This window comes from Amphibalanus amphitrite, unplaced genomic scaffold (assembly GCF_019059575.1).
Source record: "Amphibalanus amphitrite isolate SeventyFive unplaced genomic scaffold, NRLGWU_Aamphi_draft 000035F_arrow, whole genome shotgun sequence".
Taxonomy (NCBI): Eukaryota; Metazoa; Arthropoda; class Thecostraca; order Balanomorpha; family Balanidae; genus Amphibalanus; species Amphibalanus amphitrite.
In genome coordinates this window covers 1,277,633-1,295,058 of record NW_024881531.1, presented here as the reverse complement: position 1 = coordinate 1,295,058, position 17,426 = coordinate 1,277,633, and the positions used below count along the sequence as shown (strand labels likewise).

Genomic DNA, 17,426 nt, shown 5'->3' with positions numbered 1-17,426 from the left:
ATTGATAATGTCATTTTTAGCATATGTCATTACGTGCGGATAAGCACACTCGCCGTGGTGATCCAGCTGCTAAACCTTTGCGCTCCTAATGCTTATTTTACTCCCTTATTATGTGCGTTCGATTTCAGTTTGTTGAAATGGTTCGTAGTCGTCATGTGTGATATGTACATTTGCATTGTAAATGAGTTCGTACTTGGTGCGCAATGCGTATGCCACACAAAATGAATGCGCTGCAGTGGTCTCTGGAATTCCGCCCATAGCCAGATGGCTGGCTTGCATGTGTAGTTAACATGCCACCGAACTTCATATTTACATGAACTACCTTTGTTTATTTCATGTGTCTTCATGTTTCGTATTTTAGGCTGGCTCGTAAAAACTCGTAAATTGTTGAGCCTGATCAACTCAACCCCCCTTCCCCCTGAATATGGCTAATTCACGCCCCTACCCCTTCCCCGAGTATGACTTATTCACGCCCCCTACCCCTTTCCCCGAGTATGACTTATTCACGCCCCCTACCCCTTCCCCGAGTATGACTTATTCACCCCCCCCCCCCACCCCCCCCCCCTTCCATCGAGTATGGCTAATTCGCGCCACCTTCCCCCGAGTATGGCTAATTCGCGCCCCCCTGAGCTGACTCTCGATGTGCGGCGCTGCTGCTGCAGTGTGCGGCTATTCGACCCGGCAGCCGGAGACCCAGCGTACGCCCCGCCGCCCGAGGAGCGGCCGGGCGGCTTCGACTGGGGTGCGCAGCGACCGCAGCCGGCCGGCGATAACCACTGACCGCAGCCGGCCGGCGATAACCACTGACCGCAGCGGCCGCCGGCCACTGAGCGGAGGGGACGGGCCGGTTCTACTACCAGTGACGGGGGTCACCCTGAGCTGAGCTGGACGCTGAGCACTGAGCTGGACGCCAACCGACGCACAGGGGATGGTCTGGGGTGATAGTGTTTGCTGTGGTAGTGTGGGTGTGCACTGTGCAACATACATGACTTACCATATATGGACATGAAAAGGGGGTTGTGCGTTGCTACGCCACAACAGTAAGGAATCACAGACACTGACGTGTTGTGAGATGTTGAACGCTCGAGGTTTTCGGTTCTCTGAACATGCTTGCTACCGTGAAATGTTTAAACACTTTGCCGCTAACGGTTTCTGAGTATTTCGGGCCCGCTTAGATGTTGAATTATGTTGCAATCTTACGTGCTAGTGGAGAAACTTTGTCGATGACGGACCCTGTCGATTGAACGCATGTTGGCGGCTGTAAATCTAGCTGACAACCTCCCTTGACTGTGATTGGTCGTCTGGCGAGTCATGGGAGCTCATTGGCGGATCGACGGCCAATCAGACCGCTGGACCTTTGTCGGGCTGATTCACGCATGGCACGGTTGTTTTGTTTGCTGTGTTACACTGTGCTACTTTGAGGTGTTGACTGACTCATCCACCCACCGCTGTGGATGTGTATCCATCCCAGGGAATGAAAAGGGCGGGCTTTCGGGCTAATTTCGAAACACGACATTGGATGAGAGCAGTCGTTTTTTTATATGAGGCACGATGGCATTATATTATACACAGCTATTTATTAAACGTGTGCTGTTCTTATGGTTTTAATACATCAGGTATAGCCGGTCCCGTAGCTCAGTTGGTAGAGCGTTGGACTTCGCGTGGTGAGATCACGCGCTCCTGGTTATAACAGTCCGGGTTCGAAGCGCGACGGGCGCTTGACATTTATGGGCCGATCCTGACAGGTATGGTTGCGGTTGGTGGCAGGCCGCTGTCAGGCGAAGTCAGTGAGGGGACGGGCCGTGCGCGGCTATGTGCGAACGTTAAACTTGATCTTTGGACCCTAAATTCTGCCACAGAACTGGAATTGCACGACTGAGGCTAGAGGGCGGGGTCACCGCCAAGTCACCGCAACAAGCTTCGCTTGGCGGTGGCTCTGTCCTTGTGAATCCTTCCTATCAAAAGGTTCGGACTAATTTTTTTTTTTTTTAATAGTTGCCACCGTAATGCTTCGATTTTTCACTTGCTGTGTTGATGTGAATTGAAGTGGTCCAACCCAAGTCCAACCCACACCCAAGATTACTTTACTAATACCCACACAAATCATTTATAAATACGCCACCAATCATGCTAGGTGGTGAAGGAAAACCTTTGCAGCATAATATGGAGGCCGTGTGATCGTCTGCTGCGCAGCTTTTGTACCAGTTCCTTCAGTCGTGAGCAAGTCGTGAGTCACTGAACTCAAACTCACTGAATGCTATTTCAATTTGTTATGGTAGGGCAAGGCCCTATATGGTAGGGTAGGTAGGTGCTAGGTTCATGAAGATGTTATTTTCATTCTGAATGATTCAGCCTGAAATAAAATGTAGCTACCAACCAGTTTATAGGAATTAGGATGTTTATGTTAGTGACTGTGACTTTCTTTTTTGATGCTTGGAAGGATAAGGTAAAAATCGTGTCTCCTTGCAGGACGAACAAAATGATGGCATTTATCATTTTTAGCGACCTTCCACTTCCGTACAATGAAGCATGCCACCAGGTCTGCTATCAAGGAGCCTGCACAAACTGAAAGACTGGCATATCTGGCTGGAGGTGAGGTATCTGTAGTCAAGACTGCTGTCAGAGTCATTTTGGAGTCCCAATTTGAATTCTGCCTCAAGTCAGTCAGTTTTTGGAAGTTTGAGAAGATGTGAAGTCTGTCTAGGGTCGGTCTAGTTCAACTGAAAGCAATTCATATTTCATTTTGTATGTGCTTCTTGCATGAGAGCTGCTAAGTCGGGAGCAAGGGAGGGCATATCTAACTTCCAGATGGTGAGGTTCCTGCAGAAGGTCCCCAGCTCAAGGTAGTGAGGCCAACCTGTAAGGTATGGCAATCTTGATAAGATCGTGTCGGCACAGGGCCACTCTGTTGGTGCCCTATAGGTGGGGATTTAGCATGGTTTGGTGGAGCCCCCTAATGCTACTGTAAACCACTGAGCTGGCACATCAGTGTCAGAAAAATTATTGACTGTAGACAACAGGTCCAGTGAGGGAAGAATTGCCCTTTACCTATTGACATTTCCTTGAAGAACAATTGTGCAGATTTATAAATTATGTTGCAAAATAAAGTCTTTCAGTGCAGATCAGTCCAGATTTTCAGCCTGGTTGGTACAGATTATATAGCCTTGGTACAGATAAAGCTTTGTTACCTTAGGTGGTGCTTCTCATCAACCCTGTTGTCATGTATGTAGTCTGGCTGAAAGGTACTTTACAACAGAGTCAACAAGCCAAACCAGCTTGGGGTACAAATTAGTCTAAACCAGCTAAAAGTTTGCATTTGTGAAATGTTAAAACTTAAATGGTAGAAATGCTGACAGCCAACTGGTTGTTCCTAGATGTACCTTCTTGTGGCACTTATGACCTGTACCTGTTTGAACTGACTGATGCCTGGTCAATCAGTTTCTCCATATCAAATTTCATCTAGTTACTTATGTGCATGAACCTTAAACCACACTGCAATGTCACCCACTCCTACGGACACGGCTTGGGGGACAAAAAACCAACTGTCAGCGATATCTCCGCTACTGCCATAAGTAATATTGTTCCCACTGACAGGGCTCAGGGGACGGTGACCGACTGTCAGCGATGTCGGCCGCCCCCGACATGGCCGGCGCGCTGAAGGAGAAGAAGCTCTCCTCGACCTCGCTGATGGTCGGAGACGGCGGCCGCACCAAGACTGTCACCGTCAAGGTCGACGAGAACAAGCCCAAGCCGACCACCAAGAAAAACAAGCCCATTCAGGCCGACCTCGACGTGGCCAAAGAGTTTCTCCGGTGTCGCGATGAGGGAGCGCATCGACTCGACCTCAGCAAGGCGAACGTGAGTGACTCCTCAGATGGATGGTTTTTCAGGTATCATTCCTGCTGAGTTTGCTGAAGTATTGGCGGTGAATCTGTTTTAGCATGATGGATGATAGCTCATGGTTAGTTTTATTTCGTTATTCGTCTGTGTCAGTAGATTATAGTACGAGGGATTTTATACGATCAGTTTTAGTTCTTTGTTCATCTGTTAGGTCCTGTCAAGTCACTGAATTATCGACGCCGAATGTGTCTGTCCATCCTCACCCTTCCGTCTCAGGTGGTCTCCTCCCATTCTCTCTGTTCTCATCTCTGCTCCCTTGCTCTCCCTATGGTTTCTGCCCCTACCCTACTCTCCCTCAGTCCTCCCTTTCCTGCTCTCCCTCCCCAGTGTAACTCCGTCATCTCTGTGGTCAGATTGCCCACCTGCCGGCCTCCGTACGCGAACTCACCGACCTACACGAGCTGTACCTGTACGGCAACAAGCTGACCACGGTGCCCGCCGAGCTGGGCTGTCTCACCAGCCTGCAGACGCTGGCACTCAACGAGAACTCACTGACGCAGCTGCCGGACGCGCTGGCGCACCTCACCTCACTCCGGGTGCTCGACCTGAGGCACAACAAGCTCAGCGAGGTGGGTAACTCGGGGGAAGGGGGCGGCGCCCGGTTGTGGAGACTGGGTGGGGTAGTGGGATCTTGGGGAGGTATGGGCACTGGGGGAGGGGTTTGTGCATGGAGATGGGGTGGGGTGGGGGGTATATTGTCGTTAATGGTATATACAGCTTTGCACAAAGGATTGTTTGCTAATTTTGTTTACTTTTTGTGTTCTCAGATTCCCGATGTTGTTTACAAGCTAACAAATCTTACTACGCTGTTTTTGAGGTTCAACAGGATAAAAGTGGTCGGCGATGACATTCAAAACCTTGTGGTAAGTCGATGCGCTGCGTTCTGCGTGGCAACCTGGTTGTGAACGACGGTTGCACGTTCAAAGGCGGAACCATCTACGTTTCCACAAAAAAGAACGGTTGCATCCGTATTTTATATGACAACTTTAAAGACGTTAACCCTCGCCCGCACATGCCATTTTCCCATCCTAGAACGCACATGGGGGGGGGGGGGGTGGTTGCCACCCCCCCGCGCCATTTCGTTCCTGTTGGAGATAGAGCTTAGCGGTAAAGACCAAAAAGATTCTTTTGGAAGAGACGAATCCAATGATACCCAGTTTTACCTTCTCAGGTCAGTCATTGACCTTCCAGGTCAGGTCAAACTAAAAAATGTTGCTGTTTTGGGTCACCGTTGGATATCAAGTGCGCTGCTTATCAAATACCGATGACGATGCTGTTTTCTGTTGCCAAGCCAACTAGAACCTCTTTGTCACACTACCCGACCAGAATTTTGCTGCTGAGGTCATTTCAGGTCAAGTTAGGTCAAGGTCAATTATATGTGTTTGTATGTCTGTGTGTGTCTGTGTGTATACTGATGTGTGCACGGATTGTTTTTGGGTCCATATTACATGAAATCATGATCTGAGAAGCTTTTACCAAAAATGCAGTAAAAAAAAATTCACAAAAAGTAAATTCAGCTTGCCTAAAACTCAATTATCTTAGATAACCTAGGTTGACCTTGACCCTGACCTTGACCCCTGTACATCGTCGAACAACATGTTCCATGATTCCATGTTGAGAATTGGCCATTTGGGTCATGACATGACCTGAAAAACAAGGTCATATCTCCGAAACCAAAAATCACAGAAACTTGAAATTTTCAATGGACATCAAGAAAGGATAGAGGAGCAGCTATACGAAAAATCAGCCTTCTAGCTCTAAAAATGTTGAGTGCAGAGCAGAAAGACTACCTGGGGGGGGGGGGTGGCAACCACCCCCCCCCCCCCCCCATGTGCGGGCGAGGGTTAATTTTGCATTAAAATTTCATTTTTATGCTCTGTCTTGCCTTCTTTCTGGTTGTATTGCCTCGAACAAGTGTCCGTTGCTACCAGCTGGATCAATCACCGACTGATCCGCGTGGCTCTGCAGTCTGCCTCTATGTCTTTCCCCTCATAACTTGGATCAGTGTATCACTGGAGTCGAATGTGATCCCGTGCTACTGGGTCTAACCTCTCACCCATCCCCTCCCCCGTAGAACCTCACGATGCTCAGTCTGCGTGAGAACAAGATTCGCGAGCTGACGCCGGGCGTGGGCCGGCTGGTGAAGCTGGTCACCTTCGACATCTCGCACAACCACCTGGAGCACCTGCCCGAGGCGATCGGCAACTGCGTGCGCCTGTCTACCCTGGACCTGCAGCACAACGAGCTGATCGACATTCCTGAGACGATCGGAAACCTCCGCGCACTCACCCGGCTCGAGCTCAGGTCCGTCGAGTGACCGGCGGGGGAGGGGAGGGAATGAGTGTGTAGCTCCAGTGGTTGATGTGATTGGACGGCTAGGTAATGTGTAGTGTTCATGCTTATTAGGTTTCTGTGGAGCTTGGGTATTGTTTGTGTAGTTGTATCCTTACATATCAGCGCATTTTCATGCCAAGATTATCATTAACACTGCACCAAAAGATTGAGTCCTTCTACCCTAGTCGGCCTTGGCGTAATGAGGTTGTCTTTGGAAGCATCTAACATCTCCCGACCGTGTTGTTACGTTTCTTTTTCCAGGTACAACCGTCTGACGGAGCTGCCTCGCTCGCTGGCCAAGTGTGTGCACATGGAGCAATACAATATGGAGGGCAACAGCGTGGCGCGCCTGCCGGACGGCCTGCTGTCGGCGCTCAACAGCCTGACCAGCGTCACGCTCGCCAGGAACTGCTTCACCAGCTTCCCGGTCGGCGGACCGGCCCAGGTGCGGCGGGGCAGCCGGGACATCGGAGCGGGAGTCGGGAATATTTGAGCTAGTTTTTCAGCGTGTTTAGGAGACAGAGTGGGGTGTTGCTTGGAGTTGGCAGGGACTTGTTAAGATTGCTTGTGAAAAAAACTTGGGCAATGGGGACGGCTATTGGTGCGCTCGTAAGTAGCGAGCTGGGTTTTAAGGAGCACCGCGGGCTGCGTTGCTGGCTGCTGCTGGTGTTTGTGCCCCGCCGGTCCCTGACCGTGTGATCCGCGCTGTGTCTCTTCACCTCTGTTGTGACATGCCGCGTCTCCTGCCCACTTGTTCGCCAGTTCACGAACGTTGACGCTATAAACATGGAACACAACCAGATCGACAAGATCCCGTACGGCATCTTCTCGCGGGCGCGTCACCTGACCAAGCTGAACATGAAGGACAACCTGCTGACCTCTCTGCCGATGGACATCGGGACGTGGGAGCATATGGTGGAGCTGAACCTGGGCACCAACCAGCTGACCAAGGTGCCGGACGACATCCAGCACCTGCAGAGTCTCGAGGTGCTCATCCTCTCCAATAACCTACTCAGGGTGAGCCAGAGGACGGTAGCAGAGGATGGGGGCTCGGTCGGCGCTGCTCAGGAATATGTTAGGCCTCGTCGTTCAGAAAAGCTGTCAAGTTATTATTTTTATAGTGAAACAGTTAATAATACTTGGGGACTTCCTTTCTGCTCGCGTGCCATCAGGGAATTCGTCAGTTTTTTTTACGGGAAAAGCAATGACACGGTGTTTGGCATTCCTCCAGCGCCTGCCGCCGACACTGGGCAATGTCCGTAAGCTGCGCCTGCTGGATCCACTGTCCTCGTTAGTGCTATGGTGCTGAGTTGCCGTGTCTCTGACCCGCAGCGCCTGCCGCCGACGCTGGGCAATCTCCGTAAGCTGCGCCTGCTCGATCTGGAGGAGAACCGTCTGGAGACTCTGCCCAGTGAGATCGGCTACCTGCGGGAGCTGCAGCGGCTGGTACTGCAGAGCAACTGCCTCACGGCGCTGCCCAGAGCTATAGGGTGAGTGGGGGAGGGAAGGGTGCTGTTGTTCAGAACAATTGTCTCACAATGCTACCGAGAGCCATCGAGTGAGTGGGTGGGAGCGAAAGAAGAGGGTAAATATGGGAAAGACGACATGTGATGAGAGATGACGCTTGATGTAGCTGATTTTCTGATAAGTGTGCAAGTAATAGTTGTTCGTAAACTTAGTCATACTTTTTTGAATGCTCAAGATTGACATCTGACAAACTACATACATGTCATTTGTGCGTCCTCTCGCTATTCAACGTCCGGATCTTTATTCCACCAGTCTTCTATCGAACCTCACCTACCTGAGCGCCGGCGAGAACAACCTATCGCACATCGTGGAGGAGATCGGTAACCTCGAGTCGCTCGAGTCTCTCTACATTAACGACAACCCGGGCCTGCACGGACTGCCGTACGAGCTGGTGCTCTGCTCCAGTCTGCAGCTGCTGAGCCTGGAGAACTGTCCGCTAACGCTGATACCGCCCGAGATTGTCGCCGCCGGACCCAGTCTGGTCATACAGGTTAGAGAGGGAGATGGGAGTCGAGGGTAGAAACTGTGAGGGGGAGAACGGTGTAAATGAGGGTGGCAGGAGTCAAGATTACTTTACTATAGCAGAAGCTACGAAAGGTTTTAAGATTGAGAGGTGAAAGTCTATGAAAGAATATGAACGTTTTTGGAATTATTATTTCAGCTCACTTGTGGGGTCAACTTGTTTCAAGCTGCGTCGCTGGATTTTTAGGTAGCGTACCCCAACTGACCCATCTGGCCGTATTTATGTTGTATTCAGTGACCGCCTCTCCTGTGCCGGGACATTCTGTCTGTATATACCACCTGTCTGACCGCGACTCCGTCTCTCTGTGTGTTTCAGTTTCTCAAGATGCAGGGCCCGTACCGGACCATGTGACGGTCGGAGTCGGCCGCGCCCGTCGGCGGCGCCTCCTCCTCTCAGTGAGTGTTCCTCTCTCCCCTCTCTCTCTCTCTCTCTCCCGCTCCCCGCTCTCTCCCGCTCCCCGCCCGGGCAGCGACCCGAGTCCACCGAGCGCTTCAGAAAGACTGGCCGGTGCTGGGACAAATGGGACGGTGCTAGTCATCCCCTGACTCAAGGCCCTGACTGTTGTTTTTAACGGAGATATTTATTTAAATGCAATGTCAAACCTCGAATGTTGTATGGGTGTTTGTCTATTTCCAGTGTAATAATGTAGATCCAGAGAAGTCGCGTATGCAGGTGCATATTTGTTGTTGCTAGTTTGTGGGATCGCGTTTTCGTAAGCTCGTCGGCCGTCGTGAAGATGGCGCTGGGCACAGCGGACGGGTGGTTTTAGCTAACTGCTGCTTCTCCAGTGATCGGGACGGGCTTCTCAAGGAAATGGGCGGCCGGTTTTAGACGGACTCGGACAATTTTTTTTTGGGGGGGGGCACAGCCGGTGGTCGGTTTGAGGCGGCCCCGCCGTCTTACCTCTGTTCGGTGGCCGCTTCTCTCAAAGGCCTGATGGGGAGGAGGGCTGTTTTCTAAGACTGAGTGATGAAGGCAGGGCCGGGACCGCCGTTCCCGAACGCACAATCTCGTATCAAATACCGGGCCGGGTGGCGCTCGTCTCCCTGTGATCCTGTAGTTGTCTCGGCCGCCGGCAGATGGCAGTGACGGGCGCCGGGCGCTGTATGCAATCCTGGCCGGCCTCTCGGTATATCGCCGGGACTTTGGCCGCCAGGGGCCGTACTTGCTGTTAATCTCAGTTGTTTTGTGTGATAATTTTGTGGAGTTTATCTCGATCTAGTCGTTTACCGCGGGCGGTGTGTCTGACAGCCTCAGTGTTTTGTGTGGCTATGTGTTGTATGATTCCGTCGAATCACGTGCCATAATTTTATCGCTGTTCCATGGTTTTCAGTCATGTTGTGCTTTCACCTAAGCTGGCGTGAACATGTGTGGATAAACTATATGTGATGTTATACAAGGAGACCAAAGTTGAACGTGTGTGTAGGAAGTAGTCGAGTTACGGTGGTGTTGCGTGAGTTCCTGCTTAGCGTGGAAATCATCAAGGCCGTTGAAAGCATTATAACGCCTTACTCAAACTGAACTTATGGAGATGAATAATGGCTATTTTTGATTTTTTTCCATAGCACTTGCTCAGTAAGAAAGAAACCAAGCAATCTGCGAATGTGCGTTAATGTGCCTTTACCTACCTATTACGTAATCGTATGACTTTGCGACCTTTTTTCTTATGAGGCATTTGTCATGTCTTACATTTGCGATTCATAGACTTCCAGCATGAACATTGCGTATGCATTATGCAACAAGCTCAATCTACATTTCAGAAGTTGAATTGTGTCGACTCTGCGTGATTAAAATTCTAGACACACATCAACTTCGCGTGTACGGCCTTAAAGTCAGGTTTAACATTTTTTCCACGAAATGAATCCATTGGAACTAAATCGACACACCGAATCCCGTAGCAGTGACAAAATGAGTAGTTCGACGAAACAGATTCGACACTATAAGTCATCAAATGGAACTATAAATCAGTCTACGGTAGATCACACCGCCGTAGAGGGTAGATCACATTACATTTGCCCCTTCGCCAACATTCAGCGCTTCTCATCCAATTACCCAAACCACACCGCACCGGCGATGACAACGGTGGCAGGGGCTTCTGCCCAGCAGTCGTGTCACCACTGTGGCTGGCCCAGTGCTGCCTGCGTGGCCCGGACTAAATCGCACCATTGCGGATACACCATCCTAATGCCCTTGTCTCAGCAGCCTCAGCCGTCAAACAACCAGTCTGTCGTTCATGTCATCCATTGTCGCTCATCAGGAGCAAGCGAGCTTGTCCTTCGGGTTGTCTTCCGTCCCCTCAGAAGCAGCGACACTTGTCCTCCGGGCAGTGGCTCGGGAAGCCGAGGCAGTTCTCGTGACAGAACAGGTCAGCCTGTGGCCTCTTGGCGAACTCTCCCTGTGCCTCGCACTCCGTACTGGAACATGGGAATACACGAGTTAGTCCTGGGAGCTCACTCTGCAGATGGCCGAGTGTGAGTTGGTTAACGGTCCCTGGTGAATATTACCGGCTGGTAGAGGCAGTGTGGGCCCTGGGGTCCAGGGATTTGCCTAAGCGGTTAGCAATTATCCTTAACGTTTATTGACATTGCTGGATTACTGCTGGGAGAAAATCGTCAATCACACAAACAAATTCATAGTTGTATCATGCATGCTCCTCTTTCGGAGACAAATTTCGCCCCTCATCTCCGAAAGATAAACTCCCTCCCAAGATTCATGATAGGTCTTTTCTTCGTAGACCAGCACACACGGCGACTTCTCTTCACCAAAGCAACTACTCATAACCCTCCCCACAGAGCCCCTCCGATACTTACACACACATGCACCTATCCGTGGGGCACGCCTCGGGGTTAACCATGCAGCGCAGGCAGAACCGGTCGGCGCCTTCCTCCTGTTTAAACTCTCCATGCGGCAGACAGATCTGCGGCCGGAAGGCGGGCGCCCGGGGCTCGTTGTCTAGGTCCTCCTGGACCACCCGAGCCACCTCCGACTTGGTGAGGGGCAGCGTGCGGTCCAGACTGTTGGAGAGGCGCGCGAGGGGTCAGAGTGGGGCAGGGGTGGGCTGCCAGAGGTTCAGCGTCGCAGTGTGCGGTCCAGCCGAAGTGACAGGGGGTGGGGTCAGAGTGGAATACATATAGTCCAATATAGTCCAGGCTGTTGAGAGACAGGTGGTTGAGCCACTGCTCTCGCCGCAGCTTGACGAGCATGATGAATGCGTATTTCCGACGCACATTTCGTACTGTAAGACACGTTTCCTGTGATCTATCGTATATCAATAATGGTATGCATTGTCTAAAGTCGACACCTAGCCGCCACTTCCATCACCAGTGTGGCGATAATAAATCTCTGCGTGTCAATATAACCGCATATTCATAGAGCGGTGATTGCACAAGGCTACTGAGCTACTCCCCTATTGGCTAGTAATAGTATCTGCACCCATGTTGCCTTGCCGTTTCTCGGTCCTAGGCCACTACCACATGCGCTGGGCCCCGTTTGACACCTCACTGACCTGTTGTGGACGGGTCCGAAGTAGGGCGTGTTGGAGACGATGGCGATGTCGGCGCAGTTGATGAACGTCTCCTGCGGCCCGCAGCCGACCGCCTGCTCGCCGTCCGAGCACGTGCCCCACGTGTTTCCGGCGTAGTAGGTCCACTGCATGACGCACTGGGTGCACGTCAGGTAGGGCGGCAGCTCCACCTTCCAGCGGAAGATGCCCGCCTTGCCAGAGTCCTCCGGGATGACGTAGCGGATCGAGTTGGTGCCGGCCACGCGCAAAACGTGTCTGAGGAGCGGACAGTATTGTTAAACCATCGCTGTTTCGACTGCGATCCTCGGGAGCTTGTAATGCCAGGCACTGGTTTAAAGTTGAACAGCATGAGTGAGGTGGTCGAACCGATATTGGTTGTTGGGGCCGTTGAACTTTACATTCCCGGGCGCCCAAAGCTTCAATTAATTATCATGCTAGGCGGTTACTTACAAAATGTGAATTTAATTTGCATTTGTTACCTATCTCATGTTCTCCTGTCTGCTTTCTCCTCAACCAGATCCGTAGTTTTGACCATATTCCCCATGAAAACCAGTCCCAAATGTCTGAGTTTCTGGTGATTTGATCTCTGACTCCGGCCATAGGTTTACCGACGACCAGCAGCCGCGGGCACGCGGCATCCCTTTAGCCAGGCGATTACCATCGGCGATATTTAAGCCGGACTATGTGGCGGAATCCGCGGGTCGCCGCTGTCCATGACCGAAGTAACGGGTTGGGGCGCCGCTGATCGGGCGGGGGTGGACGGGAGGGGAGGGTGGGAAGGGAGAGGGTGGCCGACCGGTCCCAGCTGGCCAGTTTGTACCACAGTGTGACGTGCACCTCAGTGGTGAGACGGGGAGGCGGCGGAGGTCGTCCAACTCTGCCGACTTGCAATGGGAGGAGGCGGCGCGGCCACGGATCTGAGCGCCTCACGGGGAGCGATGACCCGTCAGTCGTCACCCGGCCGTGGTTGAGGCGTACTTTATATTTATCTTGAACTATACAATGCAAGGCTCCTATACATAAGTGTTCAGAGGTCATCCCTGACTCATCCCTAGTACCAAAGTATTGATATGAAGTAGAGGGAAACCTTGATCTCGGGAATGTTTCAATTTGTAATATTCTAAACAAATTATGCTTATCAATTTCGGAACGTGTTGGATACACCTAAGACGACGTTTTATTATGCTAATGACATTAGATCTACCATACAACACCACCACTGATGTGACGAGTGGCCTCTCACAGCGGTGAGCGACCATTGCTTCCCTTCCGACCAAGAAGTCAACCCATCGTCAGAGGCAACGACCGGATTAGGCTGGCGTCGGATTACCGAGACGGGGCCGCTGAGACGGGATATGCGGATACTACGGTGAATGTTCACGGACCGCAGACTAGTGGTAACAGTCGGTGTTGAGCGAGTGCCTCCACTTAATTGATTCATGCACTGGGGTTTAGTGAGAAAGAAGTATAGATGCAAGTCAACCAGCACCGTTCGCGATTTTATACCTACGGGTTTTGTGGATCAATTAAACAAACTTCCAATGGCCGGTAACTGTCCATGTTTGAATCGAATATGTCGTTTATCAGGCAACAGGTCCATGGAGACTCAGCGATCGATGTGGTTGTTAATTACTCACTTGTTGAGGCACTCCTGCGTCACTGTCTTCCTGTCGTTGTTGTGCGGACACAGCCGGATCACGAAGTTGCCCATGTGGTTGGCGGTCAGCTCCACTTCAATGTCGATCAACTGAGCGGGCGATGGGAAAAGACAAAGCAAAAATGTGTCACATATATAGTCGACAGGTAGGTGACCATTCATTCCTAGTTCTTCCCTGTAACGAATCCGGGCTTTCTTCGCGTGGGACACGTCTAGTGTTTGCAATTTTTGGAAACATTCGTGTTAAACCGAGGATGCAGAATAGTGGCAATGAATTATTCATGAATTTCCCGACGTTTTTTTTTTCAAGCCATTGTCAAGGACCCTGTTAGGAGTTCGCAACAGATTATGCAAAAATAGTAAACGCTGTAGATGGCAGTTCAATATCCCAACTTCCCAAAATTTCCCCGCTACTTCACCTGCCAATGTTATGTGTCTCATGAATGAAGGGAACTGTGACGGGACACGTTTTGCAACTGACCTGACCGGGCGAGTAGCGTTTTCCGATGAGTCCCTTGGCGAACTCGCCGCCCGCCTCGTGCGGTCGCGGCTCGTCCAGCGCGTAGTTGTCTCCGCACACGCCACACTTGCCGTCGTTCTGCTGATATTGCACTGAAAAGAGCGGAGAAAGGGCGGGTTTCTTCTTTCATGTCGAACTTTCAGTGGAGCTGTAATATTAGCATTCGGTGGTTTGCTGCAACTGCCCATTTACTTTGCGTAGGAAATGAAAACCGACTTTGGAAATTGGAGTACATCCTTAGTCATCTGTAACGATGTTTATTTTCTTTATTTGTACCTGGCTAGGTAATGGACATCATCCGATTATATTTCGGTTTTATTAGGACTTCACTCACCAACGAATCCTCCGCAGAAGAGCTCGTTGTCGTTGTAGTTGACCGGGTTGCTGAAGTTGAACCTCCACATGGCGTTCCGGGCCGGAGGGTCCATCAGACGACCGTGACCGGCCACGTGACCTACCTGGGGGTCAGACAGATATCAAGTTTTGTCAGGGGGTGTAGGGGCTCCGCAGTGAGGCGACCATTGGTGGACACTTCACAGAGTTGACTTTCTCGGTCAGTAGCATTTTTAGCCGAAATCCCAAACGGTATCTGCTGATCCGAAGGATATATTAATTTTCTGGAATGGTTACTTCCCGAGTTCTGTCATTTCCACGCAAGTGAAATCAGAATCAACACCTATGAGCTTATCTATTTCTGTTATCTTACTCTCCTTGTGGTTGTGTTAATCCGCCCTTTACAAATGGATCGCGCCAGTTTCTTGACTCCACGGTGCTCCGTTTAAGGTGGTCCGGTACCGAGAAGACGAGAAATAGCTGAGAAGGTCGTACTGGGATATAAGCTTGTAGGCACGTGTATGTGGTCTTGTCGGCATGACTCCGTAAGTGCGGAGTATGTAGGTCTGTATTGCTCGAGCTGTACGCCCTTGATTTTGAAGCTGGCACTTGATGTGCCATTGTCAATGCGTGACTAGGTCAGTTGACTGCAGACATGCGCAATTGCGACCGCTCCTCCGCTCCATCGGTCCAGCCCGCTGTAGCCCCAGTACTTGAGCTCACTGCATGCAGACTATCGAGCCGGGCCGGTCGTTGACCCTGACTCTGGCAGTGCCGAGGCCTAGTCGTTTCTGGTATGTCCCAAAGTCGGCATATTGATGAGGTCCCCAACCCGTTACGTATGTACGTGCGCTCGCCTCCGTACATTCAGACGGAAATTCGCTTCATGGCAGTCCTATAAGCTGGCTTTGATACAATGGCTTTGATAAGTGGATTTCATGTGGTCAAGACTCACGATCTAATGGTTAGGATTTATTGCGTTGCAAACAAAAGACAAAAATCAAACAGGTGCCTGGTGCGTAAGGTTAAGGGACGAGTAGATGTAATGAGCGTAAGAGCGTGAAGGCTAGCAAGATTGCATGGAATTTCAAAATACCTCTGGGTTCAACCCGATGCAAGCTGCATCGAAAATGTGCTTAGCGCATCTTGGTCCATAGATCAATGGTCGTTGACCAGCCTGTTTTTCCACCAGTTACCTGCAGCGCTATTTGAAAAAGGGAGCACAATAAAAAAGGAAGGGACGAAAATAAGAATACAACTGCTTACTACCCATATGACTTGACGAAATGCCGAACTCAGTTTTTTTGAAACGCGCTTAACATCTCTGCCGGGGTCATCGGTCCCCCGACTGCTGAAATAAGCATGAAACAAATCTGAAGCTGCCTATGTAATATTTTATGGTAAAGTACTATGAAATTGTACACAAACAATATGACATCATACCTAAACAGTACAGTGTCGGCGCTGAGCGTTAAGTGGTGTTCTATAGCCATTTAGTATAATTATGAAACATGTTAAAATTTAACAGCCACTTACCAGGGAGACGAGTAGCAGTACGGGAATCATGGCGCCAGTCGGTGTCTCGGCCGCTCCTCGTTCTCTGGCGCGTGTGTCGGCGACGGTAGGTTCTCACGCCGACTGCGGCCGCACAGTAGCTCCCGCGGCACGGTTCAGCCGAGACTGGCGCTGCGACTCCGCCGCCACGCCAAGCGGGGGGGGGGGGGCGGGGGTTGTACGCCTCCCTCCTCCCGCCGGGCGCACTCCCAAAAACCGGCCGCCCGCCCCATCAGAGCCGGGGCGGGGGACCGGGGCGGCCACTGCACTTGACACCGGACACTGAAGTCCCAAACAGGCTCTTTGACCTTTCTGAGGTCGGCCCGGCGAGCGGCGTCGTTCGCAGACGTGCGATTAGCGCAGGTGCGGGGATCTACTGTCGGCTTCCTTCTGCGCTGTGACCGCGTGCAGTTATTGACCGCGCGTGGAACCGGGAGCCCACGAACCGGTTATCGTCCACCAGTCAACACGGCAGCCTTTCGTATACCTAGGTGGTGATATTTTAGGTTGTGTGCCTATGCGTATAACTGTGTGCATGATATAACTGTGACGTATAACTGTGACGTTAAGTGATCACAGTAGACCTATTTGCGTGGAATTTTGAAGTTTTAGGCGTGTTATATACCTATTCGCTTTCTGTTTCGACGGAAAATTATCATAATATAAGAAAAACCAGTAACCTCATAATATAATCAGAAATAGGAGCCAAAAGGTTATATTTAAAATTATCGAATATTTCGCTCCTGGAGCTTCGTCAGCGATAATTACAGAAAAACATCGCTTATCGCTTGTCGGAAAATCATCGCTTTATCAGCGAATGTTGGCTAGATGTCCTTCTTGGACTCTCACTCCCATCATTCCTTTATACCTTACCTACCTACCTAAGTCATGCAGGTATGCTCCCGCTTTTTCAGAACACATAAGCCACCCGATTTCAGCACCAAAACCAAGAATGAGATCACTTTTTATTGAGTACATGCAGATAATACCCGTTGTCATACAAAAACACTGAATAGTGAATAACTAGGGTGGCCCGCGTGCTCCGCAACGCGAAAAGGGATATTTTCGATCGGCGGGTGTTCGGTTGTTCTTGTGTCGGTTGGGGTTATCTATCCATTTCGGTCGATTGCTTTTTGACGGCTAAACGTTTTGGTTTGTGGAAAAAATATCCACCGCATCGAGGTGCCCGTGTCTGATAAGCATGCTTTCCACTTCAGAATCTGTCAAATGTGCTTTATAATTGAGGTGCGTAGTTTTAAGACAAATGAAAGGCGTAGATAATTTTCGCTAAAAATCGTTTTGCAGAGGTTTAAAACATTTATATTTTTAAGAATACTGTTGCTTGTCATGCAAACGTGATGATTGGATCTTGGAGAGAATTGAATGCTCTTTCTAATGATAGCATTTTCAATTGTCAAGCGTATCAGGTTAAGCAGCAAATCCCGTGTATCTTTTTAGTGGCACATTGTGGACAAATACCATTTTAATTCAGCGATTTTTCCACATTGTTTTTGATCAATTAGCTGTCCACAATTTTTCCATGAGAGGCGGTACA

The 17,426-nt window shown here is 50.5% G+C and overlaps 3 protein-coding genes across 16 annotated transcripts in view; 2 read left to right on the top strand and 1 right to left on the bottom strand.

Moving 5' to 3' along the window:
• LOC122371295 (derlin-2-like) overlaps nucleotides 1–1,626 on the top strand; it is a 34,561-nt gene extending 32,935 nt beyond the window's left edge. For all 8 annotated transcript variants that reach the window (XM_043347509.1, XM_043347518.1, XM_043347499.1 and 5 more), the window contains exon 6: nucleotides 663–1,626. In XM_043347509.1, coding sequence (XP_043203444.1) covers nucleotides 663–780 — 118 coding nt within the window. In that variant the 3' untranslated portion in view covers nucleotides 781–1,626. The remainder of the gene's footprint in view (nucleotides 1–662) is intronic.
• Nucleotides 822–17,426, top strand: part of LOC122371245 (leucine-rich repeat protein soc-2 homolog) — a 27,377-nt gene continuing 10,772 nt past the window's right edge. Inside the window, exons 1-11 of one of the 7 annotated variants that reach the window (XR_006254697.1) lie at nucleotides 2,199–2,227; nucleotides 2,470–2,592; nucleotides 3,595–3,858; nucleotides 4,254–4,469; nucleotides 4,668–4,763; nucleotides 5,975–6,204; nucleotides 6,496–6,679; nucleotides 6,997–7,251; nucleotides 7,567–7,724; nucleotides 8,014–8,251; nucleotides 8,600–8,679. Coding sequence is in view for 4 of the 7 variants with exons in the window: in XM_043347431.1 (XP_043203366.1) it covers nucleotides 2,530–2,592; nucleotides 3,595–3,858; nucleotides 4,254–4,469; nucleotides 4,668–4,763; nucleotides 5,975–6,204; nucleotides 6,496–6,679; nucleotides 6,997–7,251; nucleotides 7,567–7,724; nucleotides 8,014–8,251; nucleotides 8,600–8,635 (1,740 nt within the window). In the remaining 3 variants the exon portion in view is untranslated. Of the gene's footprint in view, nucleotides 2,593–3,594; nucleotides 3,859–4,253; nucleotides 4,470–4,667; nucleotides 4,764–5,974; nucleotides 6,205–6,495; nucleotides 6,680–6,996; nucleotides 7,252–7,566; nucleotides 7,725–8,013; nucleotides 8,252–8,599; nucleotides 8,680–17,426 lie in introns of all 7 variants that reach the window. The other 6 variants (XR_006254698.1, XM_043347431.1, XM_043347444.1 and 3 more) reach the window with 6 other exon arrangements.
• Nucleotides 10,122–16,036, bottom strand: LOC122371294. The gene is made up of 7 exons (XM_043347484.1): nucleotides 15,854–16,036; nucleotides 14,319–14,442; nucleotides 13,946–14,076; nucleotides 13,445–13,554; nucleotides 11,790–12,062; nucleotides 11,095–11,298; nucleotides 10,122–10,698 (listed from the first exon to the last, which is right to left on the bottom strand). The coding sequence occupies exons 1-7, from the start codon at nucleotides 15,881–15,883 to the stop codon at nucleotides 10,581–10,583; spliced, it is 990 nt and encodes a 329-aa protein (XP_043203419.1). The 5' UTR covers nucleotides 15,884–16,036; the 3' UTR covers nucleotides 10,122–10,580.